We start from the raw sequence: 20568 nt of genomic DNA, 5'->3' as shown, positions 1-20568 counted from the left end.
GGGGGGACTTTTTTTTTTTTTTTTTTTTTTTTTTTTTTTTGTCTTTTTTCTGTGTCCGGCAACGGATCGCAACCCTCAGTGTTGCCCCCGTAACGGACCGGGACCGGCAACGGGATCGCAACCCTCAGTGTTGCTCCCGCACCTCGCTCAGCCAGTGAGCGGGAACCGGTCTGTATGTGGGATCCGAACCCTCGGGTGGGAGCGCTGCCGCACTTCCCAAGCAGCGCACTATCCAGTGCGCCACCGGGCCGGCCCTTTTTTTTTGTTTGTTTTGTTTTGTTTTGTTTTTTTGGAAGGTGGGGGACTATTTATCAGGAGAGCCAATATAAGTCTCATCTCTCTTCTGAATTTTAGTCACTCTGACTTCTGTAATCCACTCCTCACACTGAAGTTGAAACACTTTCTCTAAACCACTTATCTGATCATGTCACTCTCTTGCTTAAAACCCTTTGACAGTTCCCTTCGTTCTCAAAATCAATTCTAAACTCCTTAGCAAGGCTCACAGGACTCTTCATGATCTGGGCCCTGTTTCTTTCCCCCATTCTCATCTTTCCCCACTTCCCACTGGGGCCTCTACACACCACCTGTGCCATCTCTTTCCTTCTTCGAGGCATTCATACATGTTACTCTTCTCACTCTGTGATAACACAGAGATAACTCTATGCTCCTTTGCTTGATGAATGCCTACTGGACTCATGGTTCTCAGCCTAAACATCATTTCCTGTAGGAAGTGGGTACACACCCACATGTACACACAGTCTCCAGCCTCCTAAACAACTCACCACTTCCTGTCACACCCAAGGGCTCCTACAGCACAGCACTGTGTTCTCAGCCTGATCATGGCACTTGCCATAATGTATATTATTGCTCATTTACTTTTCTGTAGCTCTATGAAGGTAGTAATCTGGTCTCCTTTACCACTGTATTGCCAGTGCCAAGCACACAGTGACCACTCAATAAACACTAGTTGAAATGAGGCATATTTACAATTTATAGAGTATTTTCAGCTACATATTTTTTGTAATGTCCTATGAGGTAGGATAGCTAAAAATAGTATTCCTATTTTACAGATGACCCTACTGAGGCCAACTTTCTCAAGGTCAGTCAGCTAGGACAATGGTACCATCCCCTCTAATCTTCTGGTATTTAACTTTGTTCATTCTTCAGCCACAAAGTATTTTCCATTATTTTAATATAGCACATACTTACACCCGAGTTTTGTTTAAATGGTACATTTTTCTCCAAGGTTCTTTCTTTTTCTCTAACCTTTTATCAAAGGAAATTACCAACATATACAAAAATAGAGTATAGTATATTAAACCCCTATGTATGAACTACCCAGTTTCAACAATTATCAACTAACTCATGACCAATCTTGTCTCTCCTATGTCACACCCACTCTTCCATCTTCCAGACTACTAGAAGCAAATCCCAGACATTATATCATTTCATCTGTAAATACTTCAGTTAAATGGTGCATTAAACAAATCATTCACAGGCATATCCATTTGGTAGTATTAAAAAGATTGATAAGTGGGGTCCTTCCTTATAGCTTAATAAGAGAAGTAACAATACCTACACTCTCTACTTCTTTATGCATGGTTGAAGGAATGTTACGCAATGTTTCTCCTGGTGTATAATTTAATCATCAACTCTGGGTAGGGTTATATGGGTTAAAACACAGGTAAGACAAGCACAAAATTATCGACTGACTCAGAAAAGTAGATCTCAATTCTTCACAAACTTGAACAGAAAGTATAATATGATGCTTGCAGCTGTTAATAATTGTCAGATTCCCTTTTTCCCCTCATCCAGGTTATCAAACCAGCCATGTCAGAAGGTCAACTATTCCAGCCTGAGCAGGAGACCTACTTGGGCCTCGCCTAACAAATGCTGTCACACAGAGATCCAATTTGTGCTTCTGCAAAATCAAAACAGCGAGCTCAATCCTCAAAGGAAACTTTATTCCTTAAACATAAATCTTGGACACAAAACCGTCTCAAAAGTGATGAGAACCAGGTTGTACACTAATAAAACAATATCACACTCATCAGCTCTTATGCCAGATTGTGCAATAACATAATAGGTCCATAAATCTAACGCAACTATCCGTGGCACCAACAACAGGGGGCGGAGATAGTTTCAAATGCTCTTAGATGTTGTAAAAATTGTCCAAAGCCAGAAAAGCAGACTGGGAAGTTTGTTTTCCCCAGAGGCTTCACAATGAGAAGTGTGTTAAGGGAGCTTCCAGCACATGGTTTCATTTTGCAAACAAATCAGGAATTAGGATGTACATGCGCACGCACACACACACACACACACACACACACACACACATATATATATAACTCCAATGAAGTTAACATTTCATGTCATCAACACCAATACAATAAACCAATACAATAAACCTTCTCTGTTTCACAAAGATGCAGTGAACTATACAACTGCTATATTTTCATATAACTAATTTTTTTAACTATATCATTAACTAAGTTAATAATATATAACTGTACAACTGTTATATTATCCCATCCAGCCCTCTCATTCTATAGTTGTCTATAATCTCTAAAGTACTATGTTAAGAATTTTAACATTATTAATTTGACAAATATTTATTGAGCACCTACTACGTGCCATCCATTGTTCTAAGCATATAGTATACATCGGTGAACAAAATAAACACTAAACATAATTTTAAAAATAAATATCTTGTTAGAAGGCGGTACATGCTATGGAAAACAAAATATGTAGTGCCAGGAAGGGTGACAGGGTAAGCAAAGGGTGACAGTCTGGGCAAAGACTATAGGGAGGAAAGGGAGGCAGCCAAGTAGGCAGGTAGAAGGAGAGTGGCCCAGGCCGAGGAAACTGCTGTGGCAAATGTCCCCCAGTGAGAGTGTGCATGGCGTGTTTGAGAATGAGCAAGGAGGCTGGAATGAAACAAGCAAGGGGATAGCAACAGGGAAGCAAGTCTGAACAGTAATGGGGTTTGGGTCACATGGGCACTGTTGAGGACTTTCACTTTTGTCCTCAGGGGAGCCTCAGCAAGGGTGTGAGCAGAGTAGCATGATCTGACTTTGGTTTTCAAAGGCTCGCCCTGGACTGCAGGGGGAAGGGAAGAAGCAGGAAGCCCTATTAGGGAGCAGTAGAGATGATGAGGCATGGGTGGATGATGGACATACTTTGGAGGCAGAGCTAATGGGGTTTCCTGATGGATCAGATGTGGGATGCAAGAGAAAGAGGAGACAGGGATGACACCAGGGTTTTTCTCCTGAGCAATGGGAAGGGGGTGGCATTGCCTTCAACTGAGATGGAGAAAGCTGTGGGTAGAGCAGTTGGAGGGGAACAATGAGGAGTTCAGGTCTGGACAAACTGGGAGGAATTTAAGATCTCCAAGTGGAGATATTGAAGTAGGCAGTTGGACATATGGCTCTGGGGTTCAAGGAAGAAGTGTGCTGAGATGTAAATTTGAAAGTATTATATTTGACATTGACATTGCTATTAATAATAACCCAATATATTACTAGCACTTAAAACAAATATTAATAGCAATAATAAAAGTCACACACACACAATGTCCTCCTACACAGAGAAGAAAAAGACTAAGAATCATCAAGAATCATAAAACAAATGAAAGGAATGAACTGTTTGCTGACTGAATCAATGGTCATGTCCATTTCAACCACTTGAATAAAGTGAAGAAAAACTGGGGTAAAGGGAATTTTCCTTTCCCCCCTTTTGAAGGTTCAATAATTTGAGTCTATAAAACAAACTGACAATAGACAGATTAACAAGAGAAAAGGCATACAAATTTATTGCATGTACCTGTGCATGGGAGGCACACAAAATATGAGACTCAAAAAAGGCCAGATGACTGAAGTTTTTATGTTATACAGAAAGGAATAGAGGCTTGGAACTCCTGGGGGAGGTGACAGGTTATGGGAGGGTAAGGGGAGGAAACACAAGTCTAGCAAAGGCTGTCCTGTTATGCAAATGAAGTCTCTCAGGTAGCAGCCCTCTGAAAGAATGGTTGATAGCCTGTGGTAAAAGTTCCTCTGTCAGACCTTTAAAAGTGTCAGACCTTTTAGTCTCCTTTTCCTGTGAATTAATCTTTCCTAGATCTGGATAAGGGAGCCTCAGAGAAAGCCTCTGTATGCATCCCTTGTTTGCTTTATTAATATAGACAGATGGAAATTTCTTGTACAAAAGAATAGCTTTTCAGAACTATTCCTGTGTCTGCAGCTCCTCTGAATAACCATCTCGAAAAATGCCAAAGAATCACACTTTGGGGTGGCATATTTAATCTCCCACACTTCCCAAGATGGGAACTTCCTCTTTTGTAAATATTTATAGAGATCTGAATGTGATCATGTGAAACAGAAGTGAGCTCACAAGCTGGGATACTAACTAGATAGTTTTCAGATCTTGAAAAATATTATATATTGAGTACTGAAATGAACAATGCTGGCTCAGAGAAGCTTCAACCAAAGACAAGTTTAAATGAAAGTCTTTAATTTCTAGGTATCTGCCCTTTCTGCCTTATTCATGTCTAAGGGGATTAAGTGCCCCAAAAGTTTTCTTTTCAGATTCTATTTCTAATGCATGATGACACAGGGCAAAGTTGCTGGGAGTGGGTAGGGGGTAGTTCTACAGCTGCCGATGATGATGTAAACCTTTAAAATTCCATCTCACCAAAAAATGGAAAACATTTAAAAGCCACTGATAAACTTGCGTTAGAGATGTGGCCAATACCCCATCCCCCAAGCTTGCCGGCACAAACGCCAAAGCAAAAGTTTCAGCACTAAATCAAACTAATAAACATTCCTCAAGCACAGCACAAGTGTAGCTTATTATAATTTGGAAAATTCCACAGTATTTATCAACTCCTAAGCAAGGCTATGATGCTTAGAAGTGTACCACAGTAGACGTCAGCAGCAGCCACAAGCGCCATGGCTCTGGGTGTGTTGCTGTGGCAACCGCGTACTCAGTGGCAACATGCTGTCTGCCTCTGCCAACCCAGAACCAGAAGCAGAAGAAAACAGCCAGCTTCCTGATGCTAACAACCCAGGCAGTCACAGCACAGGCCATTTCTATCACTTACACACGCGGGAGACTTCCTTTCAGCAGTATGAAATCGTCTCCACCTAACTCTTAGAGATAAAACACACCATTCCTTTTCCCTACTGCAGAAACACAGTCAACACACCCAAGAGCAAAGCACTAGAGAAATGGACAAGGAGAGGAGAGAGATTGGTGGGTGTCCGAAAGCTATCACGGTCGTGTGTTTAGCTGGGTTCAGGTAAGAGGTGCTTATCTGGGAAGGAGATGGAAAAGTCCTGGCCCATTTGAAAAGTCATCCTGAAAAGCATTCCCTAGAGAGATCAGTAAGAAAGGAAGCAGCAAAGTAGAGCATGAGCCTTTCGAGGGAAGCCCTTCCCAAGCAGAGACAGTGCTAAAAAATGGAAGAGGGCAAACAGCTAGCACACGAGGACATCAAAACCCCCAAAGAGGGAACAGAAGCCTCCAGTGCTAACCCCACAATGTACTTTTGGACATTCCACATTATGTTGAAATAAAACAGAAACTGTTGAACATACCTTTTCCACCGGCAGAAAGTCATTTTCTACTTCAATTGACCTTGGTCTTAGTTTGATTGGCTTGTCTTTGAAAATATCTCCAAAGCCCACTCCCTTAACTTTCTTGGGCTGGATTGCTGCAGTTGCCACTGTCCCATTGGCACCTTCGGACTTGGTACTGCTCGAGTCACCCCCATCACTTTCGGAGCCTGTGGTTTCCCTTAAACCTGTCGAGAGGGGGGATGGGGAGAGAAAGAGCTCAGAAATCAGCCAGAGCCCTGAAGAACTTCACAGCCAGCCAGGAACCACCTCTAAGCATGTTACTGGGTCCAGGACAACTTGCACCAGGATTTTCTTTTTTCTGTATATTAAGTATGTTGAGTTTGGCTGGCTCTGAGTTTTGTTTGGTCTCCCCACCCCCAGCCTTTAGCTTTAAGAAGTGAATCAAAACAACTTTTCAGAAAAAGCTCATTCCGAAGCAGATCTCTTTGTACACATGAAATTTCACCTTTCTTCAGCCAAGGGCCTTATTCTGATCCAAATTTGTTTTGCCATAGTCTGTGCAATAACAACCCTTCCCGTGCCCCCCATTTGCCACCCCACCCAGTCAGTACCACATACTGTACCTCCAATCTCTATGACTCATGTCAATTAGCAATTAGCAGGGCAAGTAACATTTCCTAAAGGGAAACTGTAAAGCTAAAAGCCATTTCAACAAATTAGCAATTAAAGAAACCACACAAAATTATGACTGCCAAAGAATTAAATCTCTTCGGATGGCTTCACATGGAATAAATGCATGCAGACATGTTTCTCTAGGAAAGCATTAAACCAAACTTGACATTAGGATGGTTTCACTAGCAAGATGATCATGTTTGTAAGAGAGGGAAAGGAAGCCACCCTCCCAGAGGCCAGAACCCCCCAAGCCTATAGTTCTTCTTTCCTTTCTCAACACCATCATTTTCCCAAAGCTGAATCCCTTTCCAAAGAAAAATACTGGGGACATAGCACGATGCCTTTGACCTCTTGTGCATGTGTTGGAAGTCATAAAATAGTTATCAGCAAGACAATACGGACACTTACCTCCCCAGATTCTTTTTTTCCCCAGGCTTTGCCCACAACCATGTTCCTAAAAGGAAGAGCCTATTTGTGTCTAGTTATTGTCTGGGTGTGCATTCTTCCTCTGATGGTCAGTACAATTATGCCATCAAAGAGCAGGATTCAAAGGATATTTTATGGAATACTAAATTCTGTCATTAAACCTGTCCCTAAATGCCTCTAGACATGTTGGATAGCTCCTGAACATTTACTACATATCTCCTGATCATAACAATCCCCTTGGAATGGAAGTACACCACCAAATTTTGTTCTCTATTAGCCAATTGTGCACTGTCCTCCTACAGGTAAGGTGGACTCCTAGTCCATAAGAATGATACACCAAATAATTGCTCACAAAAAATGTCATAAAATGTTGAAATCATTCAAATAAGGAAGTCTCAGTGCAGGAAACAACTGTTAAAATGAAAACAGACGAAATATAGAAAGGTCATTATAAATTGCCAACAAGTTTCAAAATCAAATCCTTAAAACAATGGTTTCATTTGTTGTTGCTGCTGTTTTCTATAAAATGCTATTTTTAAGCCAAAAGGATAGGGGAGGAGGAAGATTACTGGTGCACATTTTAATTAACTAAAGAACAGCATTTGTGAGCAAGAACCGAGGACAGAGCAATGAGGAACAGCCCACAACGAGGGGGTCGGCTGCAATTCACAGGACCGGATCTGAGTGTGCAAACATGGAGAACCCCCTGGCTTAACTATCCATGCGTGTTTATTTGTTCATTGTTTTTGGAAATAACCCGGTTGGAGATATAATTTTTGAGTCTAAATATTGTGTCATTTCCCCCTTAACATGTTCTCATTTTGCCGTATGGATTCTTTCTATGTGATAAATGGCTTGTATATTCTTTTCTGGTTTGGAAAGAACCATTTGAGGGTGAAATAAAGAAATGGTTAGTGGAACGAAACCATCACCGCTCCCCTCCCACCACCACCACCAGAAGGCAGCAGGACAGATGGATTAGGGCAAGTCTGTTTTAGTTCTTCAGAGAGAGGAATTTGAAGGGTTCTTCCATCATTCTCCATTAGCTAGGACCATCACATTTTCAACCACTGCCAGCCTAATTTCACTGAGCTTCTGGTTTTAGGGATTGCTGCCTTCTGGGCTCATCTTAATAACTTTATATTAATCACTGTGAGAAATACTCTTTATATTACACAGGGAAAGGCTGCACAGTCATTCAACCACACAAGCATGACCTGGGAAGGAAACACACGGCAGATTTTTATTCCGGAAATTCTGGAAGCTTAATTCTATCACTTTTAAGTATAGAAATTAAACATTTGACTATCTACACTGGTGAAATAAATCAAAATCTATCTAGTTCCTTCCCTTTGGAGGGAAAGAAAAGCGTCTTTTCATTTTCATGTGTGTTTGGTGCTACATGTTTTAGCTACTGGTGTCCATCACACATGTTATCTTGTAAAATGTCCCTATGTCATGCACAGAATGCCAGGTGACACTCTTGGGCAGTGCAACCCAGAGTGAGGACTGTGGACCAGGGCCAGTTCATGCAGGGCTCATTACTGGTACGCAGTGAGATAAATGCAGAACGTGTGTGTATGTTTATAAATGCTTTTAGTGTTAATAGTGTGCACTGGTGTGACTTCCGGGCATGTGGCCAGTGGATTCATCTAGGTGAACAGGGCACAGACCCCAATGTAGGTGCTGTCAAACCCCCTAAGTGAGGCACAGGTGGCACACTGCATGTGTAGTAAGGTCGTGTGCAGTAGGACCATGCATCTGTCCACGGTGGATGCAAAGGAAAAGAAACTCCATCCCACACAGTTTGAGAAGCAGTCCTGGTGCTCACATCTGAACTTCCTCTTTCATCACATCCATGTACGTATATAGGTGTGTATGGGCGTTTAAGCACACTAAGATGGATGCTTTTCCTTCAGGGTGATAAAAAGAACAAAGCCTCCTCAAATTTGCTTCCACCGGTCCTGTAACCATCTAGTTTTGTGTCATTTCCCCTACTCATCCAGCACTGATCAGTTCAGATCCACAAGCCATTTTTACTCACTTTTAAGTTAACACACATGTATAGTGCTTACTGTGTAGCAGGAACTGTCATGAGATTAATTCATTCATCTCCTACTCCTCAACTTTTGGCAGCCTTATTCACAACACAAAGGGCTACCTATACATTGGTCCTGCCAAAAGAAGTCTGCCGTGTGGTGATTGGCTGAATGAGCAAAGCAAAACACCATTTCTGGCATGAACTTTCATGCCAAATTTTTATTTCTTTGAACCACGCAATGACGAAATGGTTTACTGATTTCCAATGACCCACTCAGAAAAAGCAATAACCATGAGAGGCTGACATCTCTGCGGGAAGCCATCTTACACCACCCCAGAAGCCCAGAGATACTGGGACAAATACATATGCCATGACTACTGCTCCTTTCTTTGCACGCATGGTTCATGCACGCATGTCACATACATGAGAGAGGCACAAAGCAAATGAGAAAGCGCCAGGGGCTGGTGGTGGGGATGCTCCTGCAGCACACACCAAGGAGATGGCACTTATCTTTGGCAAATAAGTCCATGTCTTTGGATCAGAAGTTCACACAGACACTTGGCATAAGCATGAGCAGCTCGGGAAAAGGCAGCTGCATCAAAAAACACAAGTACCCAGATCTTATCTTTACAATTGCCTCCTGCTGTTAAGGTCACTCACTGTAATAGCGTCTGTGGCCCTCCGTCTTTCCCGGTGCAGCTCGGTACAGAATTGTCCCTTCAAAGGTAGTCTTTCCTGACAGTGAATGAGAGAAGAGAAGGGGAGAGAAAAACAAGAGAGGGGAAAGGGGGAGCAAATGATGGCAAAAGAAGGAAGAGGGAGAGTCTTTAACTGAACTTGCCTTCAATGAATCCGCTGCAAGAGCTTCATCCATAAAATTAACCAGAAACCATTAGGCAGAATTTAAGAATGTGACAGAATGAGCCCAAAGTCCCCATGCAACCATGATAGCAATGAGCACCCAGAATCGGGGCTTGCCTCTGCAAATGACTGGCATGTACGTTATGCCCAGTTAAAACTTGGAAGCCATTTCAACACTGTAACTGAAGAATAGGAAAACCTCAATTAACCAGAGGGAATCCAATTAACCAGATTCCTGAATTAACTTAATTGTACAGCACAATCTTCTCTTTGGAGAGTATGACCTAAGCATAATACAGATATAGGCCCTTGGTTACTTATCTTCTACCTTTATAGCCCTATGGGATAAAAATTGATATTCATGCCCCCAAGATTCTAAACAAGACATGGAATACTCTTTCAAAGATTTGTCACCCTTGGTACCTTTAAGCAAGAAAATGTATTAATACACTGGGGGCAGGGGAGGACTTCTCCAATAATGTTTGAAACTGATAGTGGCATTTATATCAATATAAGTTTTCTGCTTAGCATCAAGGACACCAGAAAATACTATTTCCTGAAACATCATAATTGAGGTTTTGCCATACCAGTCATGAGTCTGTACTTAAGCATGAGGACATAGGACTCACCCAGTGTCATATGTCAAATTATCTATTTGCTGTTGTTGTTACACGTAGAGGTTATCAATAGCATACATAAGACTGAACACATGGCTAAAGCCCAAATATCTCTGGAACCATGAAAAAGTACACAGAATACACACATACTGTCCCAGTTTGAGTACACTGATATCCACCCACCAACACACACACACACACACACACACACACACACACACACTCTACAGAGAGTACTACTGGCAGGTAAAATAACTTGCTAAAGGCAAACTCAATTAATAAATGCATTATTCTAAATTATTTAAGAAATGAGTTCTATTATGACTTGTGAATTCAATTCTCAAACTGGAGGTCAGTCATACAGCTTCCTAGTAAGTCTGAGAGATGAAAAAGGCAGGCTACATTTACAGAGAAGCAGAGAGTGGAACTGAGAAGAGACAGAGCAACTTGTCTCACTTCTTAGATACACTCCATATAAAAATGGGAAACCCAACAGGGGCCACAATGTCAGCTTCCAGGGCCTGGCACTCCTAATATATGAAGGGAATTGTGAACAATGAGACTAACAATGTCAAATGCAAACAGGTATTACCAATGTCCATATCCTATAGGCGTGTTTTGAAATCTGCTCTTCAGGACAGATGTGCTCCCTCCAATTAAAGCAAAAACTTAGGCATTCAAATCACTGGCTATGTAAGAATAATCCAGAAAAACAACAAAGTGTCTCAAACGTTCTTGCTAGACTTGCAGTTCCTGAGGACTTTGATGACAAAAGCAGAGCAAGTAACAGTGGCTAGTTTTTATTTTAGGAATTTTTACTCTGCTTAACTTTACTCAGTCATTAAGTCAACATTACTCCTAAGGAAAGACAGCTGTTTTGTGAGCTAGGGTCTCCGAAAATGAACAGCAGCAGTCCTCTCAGTGTCAGAAAAAAGTATAAGAAAAATAATATCACTATTTTGATAATGTTCCTCCAAGTACAACAGAACTTCCATGTGTTCTTCCCCAGGAACAAGTCTGAGAATCGCTGAGGTAGAACATGGCCCTGATGTCTCTGAATGGTTAAGCCTTTCTGCAAAGTGTCCCTCTCTGCTGGCAGCAAGGCAATGTGAGATGGAGTCTGAGCTGGGTGAGGATACACAGGCATTCTACCTGAAGCGGAAAAGAGATAGGCAACTGGAAAGATCATGAATACAAGCGATTATTTATTTTATTGGGGGAAATACTATACTGTCAATTAAGTATTAGTATCTGAAGGCAAACACAATAAAAGGGAAGAATTTTAAAATTCAAACACAAAAGCATATGCTTACACTAGCATCTAAGTTTGCCTGAAACACTGCTTCATCAATTTGCTAATTGCCCTTCCTTGCTAATAGAACATCATACCAAAACAAACATCCAATACTAAAAAGAAAAAAAGTCTAGAGATGCCACAGAGTGGAATTTGTCAGCCTGGCTTTCATTTTTATAGGTGAGGAGTACTGAGCCATCTGTTTCTTATAGCTAACGAAACAGTATTTCTGTTTCATGGTACTGGTTTGCCATAATTTTTTTTTTTTTTTTTTTTTTTTGCAGCTGGCCAGTACAGGGATCAAACCCTGGACTTTGGTGTTATCAGCACCACTCTCTGAGCTAAATGGCCAGCCTGCCACGCATTTTAAAAAGTCATCTTCATCTTTGTCTTAGCTTGACAAGTCACGAAAGTATCTTGCCATTTTTTTTTTTTTTTTTTTTTTTTTTTGCAGCTGGCCAGTACAGGGATCAAACCCTGGACTTTGGTGTTATCAGCACCACTCTCTGAGCTAAATGGCCAGCCTGCCACGCATTTTAAAAAGTCATCTTCATCTTTGTCTTAGCTTGACAAGTCACGAAAGTATCAGAGCCTAAACTTTTTAAATAAGGAATTAGGAAAATGAGAAATTCAATTCAAATTGAAAACCCATGCTTATTAATGGTTGTAGAAAGAAAATGCAAACTTTCTCCCTCTGAAGATTATGGAAATGACTGAAAATGTTTCTGTAGCTTCAGGATTTTATTTTTTTTTAAGACAAGAATATTTTTAGTTTTACATCAGTTATTTGAAATGAAATAATATCAAAAAGATGTTAAAAATAGAAAAGACATTTATATCTTAAATGTGAGACAAAATATGTATGAAATTAAAATTAGGCAACATTTATATCTGGATTTCTTTGCCATATAAAAGCCCAGGTAACTCCTATAGAGTCAGGATATTCTGTGATTATAACATTTAGTAATTAGCTCTATTTCATATTATTTAGGCAACAGTGATGTATGCACAATTGTAAATGAAAAGGCTATTAATTAATCATGATCTGTGATACTAAGAAGAAACAAGCTAAACTGTACTTGGGTTTGAAATTTGTCAGATGCTCCGTTTGCATAATAGAGGCAACATCAGAGTGTGTGGAAGGCCTGCATGTCATTTTAGCCTCATCACTCACAAGCCAGGCCATGCCCAGGACTTAAGTTCACTGGGCTTTAGTGTCCTCATCTGACACCAGGCTAAATGATCTCTAAATTCCTTTCCACCCCTACCATCATAATATGCTTCCTACACTATTAATGCAACTGCTTGGATGCTTTGTTTTATAAAACCTAATTTACTAAACACTTTTTTTGGACTCTTGATCTATTACATGTGAGCCCATTTCATTCTTTAAACAAATTCCTGGTTGACACCACTCTGCAAGCCCTGAAGAGTGACTAGGTCTGGGTCATAATCACCAGTGGCTGCTGACATTCAAAAAGAAAGATGTCCAGACATTATGAGTGTCCAGGTGGACTATCCATCACCACCTAGGAAGTAGGTTTACCAAAATATATATACACACATGCACACACACATATATAGCGAACCTGAATCTAATCAAGTCCCTAGATTTAATTATCCATATATAGGAATGCAGATTAAATGACACAGCAGAGATGAAATCAGCAAAAGCCCGACTACAGGAAACTAATGGACAAAGAAGCTCAGTTTCTTTAGCAAAAAATTGCAAGAAGAAAAGGAGATATGAAGAAGAAATCTATAGATTCAAAAGACTTGAGACATATAAACTAATCACAATGTGATGTATCTTATGTGGATCTAGATTCAAGCTAACAAATTGTATCCACAAAAAGGACTATTAGGGAAAGTGCACACTGACCATATGCTTAATTATTTTAAGGAATAGCCATAATTTTTGTGTATGTGTGTAATAGTATTTTAGGACACCCTTTTACTGATACATATTGAGATATTTATGGATGAAATTATATAATATCTGGAGTTTGCTTCAAAGTAATATAGGAGAAGAGTGTGCGGGGCTATAATTTTAACAAATTGGCTATAGGTTGATAATTGCTGAGGCTGGGTGATGGGTACACAGGCGTTCATTATACTATTCTTACTTTTGTATGTTAGAAATTTTCTATAATAAAAGCTTATAAAAATCTTTTTTAAACACTACCTTTAAGGTTTCATAAGCTCTGTGAATGATGAAGATGTTTTCAAATATAAATATGCAGCAAAAAGTTTTTTACTACACAACTATTTATTTTCTTCTGAGATAAAATATTTAAACCAAAATATCAACCAATATCAACCAATTGTTGGTTGTAACTCTTTTCCTTGATAGACTAGATTAACTTGAACAAAGATCTAAGAAGGTTTAGAGGTTTTCATAACCAACCACCATATGTAAAAATATATCAGAGTAAGAGAAAAATAATTTCAAGCAATTTTCACCTGTCATGCAAAGATAAAAATGCCTCCTTAGAGAAATAAAATATATGGCAAACATTTATTTAACCCTACAGTGTGTCAAGCAGTCCTGGCATACTTCCTTACAAATATAATGTCAGTATTTCTTCTATCACATTCATCTATTGCTACACAAAATTCAATAACTACCTCAAATACTTTCTGGAAGTAGAAATGTGAAGAGTACAAATACCAAATAAACGTGCACATATAGAGGTAGGAGTGTATGTGTGAGCATGTGTGTGTGTGTGTATGTGTGTGTGTCAGAAACAAAGAGCTATATAAAAATTCATTGTACACAAGGTTCTCTTCATAAGTACCAAGATACAGATTTTATATCTTTAAAAAAAAAAAACTCACCCTAATGTTTGGTAGCATATAAATTAAGGGATTTTTAATTTTTTTTAATTAAGGGATTTTTATATGACGTCACTATGATCTCTAAAAATTACCAATATGGTACAAACATTAGGAATTTGACTCTGTCCCAGAGCTATGTACTGATTAAGCAATCTCTGTGAAAAACTAAGTTATGAAGAGTACTAAGTGGGCTGGTCTAACAAAGACTTTGATTAAGTACATTTTAGCTCATATCAAAGTAAAAAGTTAGATGTCTTTTGTGCATTAACTACATTTTGTCTTTTTCAGCTTTATGGCAAAAGTAAATATGCATTTACTATAATTACACAAGATGTTATCATTGGGGGGAAATGGGTGAAGGGTACATGGGACCTCCCTGTACAGTTTTGTGTTTATTTTTGCAGCTTACTGTGAATCTATAATTATTTCAAAACAAAAATGATTTTTGTTTGTTTGTTTTGTTTTTTAATTAAAGCACATTGAAACTACTAACACCATTCTCTGGGAGTAGAGAATAAACAGATTCACTCCAAAACCAAAGGTTCCACTTAAACAAATCCTACCAATATACATGATTTCTGCATGTGATCTGATCTGATTATATAAATTTTAAAACAGTCACACACTGAAGCAAATCCAGAGTGTAAACAGCTACCGAAAATCCTGTCAGAACACTGAGAGATGCTATTTTTCTCTTTCAGGCGATTATTTTAATCTAGCAAGCTACAGGGACATTATTCTCAAATCTGCTTCTATGAAGCCCTTTGTGACCACCACCATCCCCACATCCCCAGGAGACTGGCCTCTCTGCCTTTATACCCCACCCTTGTACAGACACCTGCTAACAGAGCTCCTGTGCCACTTTCCTGAACTTCTGTGGATCTATGTGTTCCCCTTCTGCAACATGAGCTTACTGAAGGCAGGGAACCTGTCTGATTTGTCTCTGCGTAAGGGTACTTCAAAAAGTTCATGGAAAGATTGTCTTATCTCTTAAATCTATTTTCTATGAACTTTTTGAACTACTCTCACATATCTTCATGCCTTGTACAGTGTCTTAGTAACAATGGGGGCTCAATAAAGACTGAATGAATGAAAAACAGAGAGAGGAAAGGAGAGAAAGAAGGATGAATGGATGGATACAGACAGATGGAGAGATAGGGCCTCTTTTCCTTAACTATATGTAACAGGAAGACTACAAAAGCCATGTAGTCTTTATCAGAAACATCCATCCTTGTTGGGAGACCATGTGTCTCCAGGGACCTCAAAACTCTTTCATCAGTGGACAGATTCCATGGCAACTAAACATGGCTGCTGAAACTACTGGGCTCTCCTGGTCCTGAAATGGAAGGCTTTTAATTGAATGAATGTTGGGGGATGTGGGGAAGTCCCTAGAAGAGAAACTGCCCCTTCTGAGCAGGTGAAGGAAGGCTAAATGATTGGGAAAACTATTCCACCCTGCTTCCTAATCCTCCTGTACCAGGAACACCAGCACCATACACTTTGAGCAAAGGGGTAAGGCAGGTCAGCTGTCCACATTATTGACGTGGAATGAGAGGAGACAGTTTGTTTCAATAGTTCCAAAAATACAAGAGGCATTACGTCTCTGACCCTCCAGTTCTGAGAGCACAGCTAAGATGGCAGGATACCAAGAGGTCAAGGTTCTCCTGAAGATGTTGTCCAATACCTCTCCATATCTCTTTCTCTACATCAGTAGAGGAATCCCAAAGTAATTTGCAAATGCAGACACGATGCTTCAGTGAACACGGTACTAATCAGTGTGCAAGCAGCCTCCAAGCAGCTGATCCTAACTGGTTATATCCCAACAGTTTATCCTGATTGACAATGAGAACTACCATTTATTGGGGGCCTTCTAGGGGTGAGTTAGTTTATATGCATTATTGCTATTGGAACTCATAATGCATTTCCTCATGGAAATGATATTATCATGACCCAATTTAGTCCTCCCTCCAAAAAAGCCCATTTGATCCACAATGTCCCTGAGGTATGGTACTGTTATTATAGGACCTAATTACCAGGTACGATACTATTCCAGTGTACAAAAGAAGACACCAGGGCAGCTAAAATTCTAATATGGATTTTGGGAGCAATAGCAATTCCCACTATCGTGGGATTAAGGACATCTCCTCTGCAGGCCATACTCATTAGCTGGATCATGTTAGTAGCGAATCCCCCTGCCCCAAGCTGGAGAAGGCAACAGGAGTTCTAAGACACCTCATTTGCTCCAAAATGCCCCTTCAGTCCTTCCTACCACAGGATGGAGTGAGGTCCATGGGTAGGAGGGTCCCAGACTTCGGCAGTGGAGGGAAGAGGCAGTGCTAAAGCCACTGAGCTAACCAGCTGGTACTGCTGTTTCTATGTATGTCAAGCTGCATGATCCAGAGTTGCTGAGACTCCAAGGAGGTCATCTGAGCACTTCCCTGAAAACAGCTTTACCTCCAAATTGGGTATCTGTCCAGTCATGCTACTGGTTAAATAAAAGAGACACAAACTAACATGAGAACACCATTCAAGTCAGATTTTTTTTTAATGAAAAAGAAGGCATTTAAGAATTATTTTGGCAGGACTGAGCTGTCTCCCTCTTGTCAAAAAAAGAAAAAAAAAATGTCCACAACCTCAGGTCGTGCCACACCAGTATGACACAGTTGAGCTTCCTACAACATTCACACCCATGACCTTGGCTCAAGACGGCACACTCTTGTGAGATACACAGACGCCCATGTAGGAAGTTGGCTTAGCGACTGGGAAAACAAAGCTTCCCGGTCCTGACCTTTTGCTCCGTGAGCTGGAAAGGGCAGCAGAGAAGCTGGAGGGAGACCTTCAGGCCCTGGAGAAAGAAAGACCTGAAGTTCGTTCTCACCATTGCAGAAGGACACACGTGCTCACCCACGGTGGGCCTGGACTCAGCTGTCCTGGCATACTTTTAAGGGAACTGGCATGCACCCGTCTTGTCCACAGCACTTCTTGCCATCAATTATTATTATTATTTTTTTTTGTCATTTTTCTCCAAGTTCCTCCAGGGATGCTGAGAAATACTGACAATCTCATTTGGTTCATTTTAAAAATAGGTATGAACTTACAGTAAGCGACAGTTTAGAATTATATGGAGGCACAGCAACAAGGGCCAACCATGAGACAGTACTACTCTGGTAGGAAGAATGGCAGTCGCCTATCCAGAGATGTACAGAAAGAGTGGCTGTAGGTCACACCTTTATAGTGATAAACTTAACCGCAGTGGGTTAAGGTATTATAACTGAGAAAATACTCAGGAGCTGTTGTCACAGCCTCTCGGCATAGGATACAGAACCGAAGGGAGGCTGAGGCAGAGCCCAACGGTCCCCCGGCCCCTTTCCTGCTTGGTGGGGTGGACTTCCTTACTTGACTTGGACAGCTGCTCATCCTGGGAAATGCCGAGCTCATCCGACTCCTCCGACAGCTCCTTGATGAAGTTGGAAGGAAACATTCCAGTCTTGCCATTGAGAACACCTTCCCACCATCCTTCCTCTACCTGCACAGATGCAAACAGAAGAACAGAGATGCAGGGGTCAGGCTGGACATGGTGGTTCCCAGGTTTGTCTCCCATCTGGGTGGTGCAGAGCCCACACAGGGAGAGCGGGACAGACCCAAACCTTTAAAGTTATCAGAAAATGAGAAAGCAGACCACAGAGAGTCTTGAGATTCAGACTAAGAAAGGGGGCTTAACCTGGGGCCCATAAATGAAAATAGACAAAAATTAACACTTCCTTTTTGTTAGCCTCTGAAATTTGGCGTTTCCTTTGATTATGAATGTAGGTAACACACAGATATTAGAAGGACCTGTGACTGGTCACCAAACAAATCAGATATTATTACATCACATCATAGATGTTGTGGGTATCTCAAAATATCATTTGAAATGGTGGTAGTTAGGGCCGGCCCGGTGGCACACTGCTACAGTGCACCGCTTGGGAGTACAGCGGCGCTCCCGCCGAGGGTTCGGATCCCACATACAGACCGGTTCCCGCTCACTGGCTGAGCGAGGTGCGGGCGCGACACCGAGGGTTGCGATCCTGTTGCCGGTCCGGTACGGGCGCGACACTGAGGGTTGCGATCCGTTGCCAGACACGAAAAAAGACAAAAAAAAGGAGAAAAAAAAAAAAAAAGAAATGGTGGTAGTTATCATAGTTGCTGGGAGATCTCTGTTATTTAATGTATTAATAAGGAAACACATAGATTACTATATCAAAATTTGCTTTTAAAATAGTTTGTTTTTTTTTTTAAATGACCAGTAAGGGGATCTTAACTCTTGGTATTGTCAGCACCATGCTCTCTCAAGTGAGCTAACCGGCCATCCCTATATAGGGATCCGAACCCATGGCCTTGGTGTTATCAGCACCACACTCTCCCAAGTGAGCCATGGGCCGGCTCTTTTAAAATAGTTTAATAGCTACTTCAGTATAAACAGTTCCCTTTTTGGTCCTATATGTTTTATTTTATGCATTTAAAACCCTTATTTAAAAACTGACAATGGTTTCCCCAGACTACCAAAACTAACTAGGCAGCCTAACAAAAAAAGTTAAGAATCTGTGGGCTAAGAACTCAATCAGGAAGTAGAAGGACTCCCTGAAGATTTCTGAAGGGTTCTAGATTACCCTAGGAGGAACTGAAAGGGGGTGAGGAGAGGCAGGGAGGGCAGCAGGATTGCAGTCATCTGGATAGGGAGTGAAGGCTGGATCCAGGGGAGCAGTGATTACAGACAAGGCAGATTTGGATTTGAGGCCTTTTGAGGTATGAGCTGGCCTTAAGCAATCAATTAGCTGGATAAGAAAAGGGTAAGAGAATCATCTCAAGATTTTGCAATGATGCTACAGCAGAAGTCAGACTAGTTAGCTGGCTTCTTGGAGGAAAATAAGGGCATCTGGAGAAGAAGCAAGTATTAAGTTACCAGTACGGTATAAAAAAAAAGAGACCTAGACCTAGACCCTTTGGAATTTTTTTTTTTTTTACTACATGAATGTATTTCCAACCCAAATCAATAAATACAATTTAAAAACTAAAATAACTCAAACAACAATGAAAGAGGAAATTTGAGTCAAAAGCCTCACTCAAATCCTATTCCAAAACTTAGTAGTTAGCTGTGTGATCTTATTCACATTTTTCCTGCCAAAATGAACCCCACTTTTCCCATCTGTATAATGGGGATAATGAACACGCCTCACGGTTGGCATGTGTAGGCAGGACCTTGATCCATGTTAGAGGTATATGCACTGTGGTTTTACACTAGGGGCTGGGGATACAGACCTGTACAGGACACATCCTCATGTTTCCTAAAGTAGAAAGGTGTGACTAAAAACTAGCAATGCAAGGTAAACAGAGGAGAGAATATCATGACAGCACAAATCAGACTTGTTACACAAAATTGAGCTCACTGAGATCTGGGATGCTAAAGGAAGGTTTTGAGGAAAAAGAAATCAAAATTAAATTAAGGTAGGCCTTTAAGAGTAGAAACCACAGCTATAATCAGGGGAGGTGTGGGTGAGATGTTCCAGAAAGTGGGGAGATGATAGAGCTTGTGGAATGGAAACAACTGATAGGTTTAAAGCACTTGTTAGGGAACTCATGGGATACAGACTTGCGGAGTGGGGATTACATGTGCATGATCACAAAATCTTCGGGAAAGAATCCAGACAACGGGGCCGACCCTGTGGCGCACTCAGGAGAGTGCAGCGCTGGGAGCGCAGTGGCGCTCCCGCCACGGGTTCAGATCCTATATAGGGATGGCCGGTGCGCTCACCGGCTGAGCGCGGTGCGGACGACACCAAGCCAAGGGTTGCGATCCCCTTACCGGTCACAAAACAGACAAAAAAAAAAAAAGAATCCAGACAACGGCATCTACATGCAACTGTACCAATGACTATTCAATTCTAAATCATGGCACTTAGCATTTCCATTGAAATCATTCCATGTTTCTATGCCAACTCAGCTGATATGTATTATTCTTTCAAGGAGCTTTTTATAGGATTAAGATGGTTAGGAAGATTTGCCATGAACCTGAATATCAATAGTCACAGGATTTATAGCATGGAGTCCTTTGTGCTAGTCCTGAATAAGGAACCAGAAAATGATCTTCTTTCTCCCAGGAATCACAAGGCAGGAGGGGAAAACCAAGGGCATGAACCACAAACGAGCCGTCCCTGGCATAATCCCCGACAGCGCAGGGCAGCTGGGCCAAATCCATTCCATTCA

At 41.0% G+C, this 20568-nt stretch overlaps 1 protein-coding gene across 2 annotated transcripts in view; it reads right to left on the bottom strand.

Moving 5' to 3' along the window:
* Positions 1-20568, bottom strand: part of SH3KBP1 (SH3-domain kinase binding protein 1) — a 269084-nt gene that overhangs the window by 135203 nt on the left and 113313 nt on the right. Inside the window, exons 4-7 of one of the 2 annotated variants that reach the window (XM_008575775.1) lie at positions 17722-17851; positions 17114-17170; positions 9376-9450; positions 5595-5800 (exon numbers count right to left, since the gene is read on the bottom strand). In XM_008575775.1, coding sequence (XP_008573997.1) covers positions 5595-5800; positions 9376-9450; positions 17114-17170; positions 17722-17851 — 468 coding nt within the window. The remainder of the gene's footprint in view (positions 1-5594; positions 5801-9375; positions 9451-17113; positions 17171-17721; positions 17852-20568) is intronic. The other variant, XM_008575774.1, reaches the window with a different exon arrangement.

This window comes from Galeopterus variegatus, unplaced genomic scaffold (genome assembly GCF_000696425.1).
Source record: "Galeopterus variegatus unplaced genomic scaffold, G_variegatus-3.0.2 Scaffold1238, whole genome shotgun sequence".
NCBI classification, from domain to species: Eukaryota; Metazoa; Chordata; class Mammalia; order Dermoptera; family Cynocephalidae; genus Galeopterus; species Galeopterus variegatus.
The sequence above is the reverse complement of the archived record's forward strand: the minus strand, read 5'-3'. Positions and strand labels throughout refer to the sequence as shown.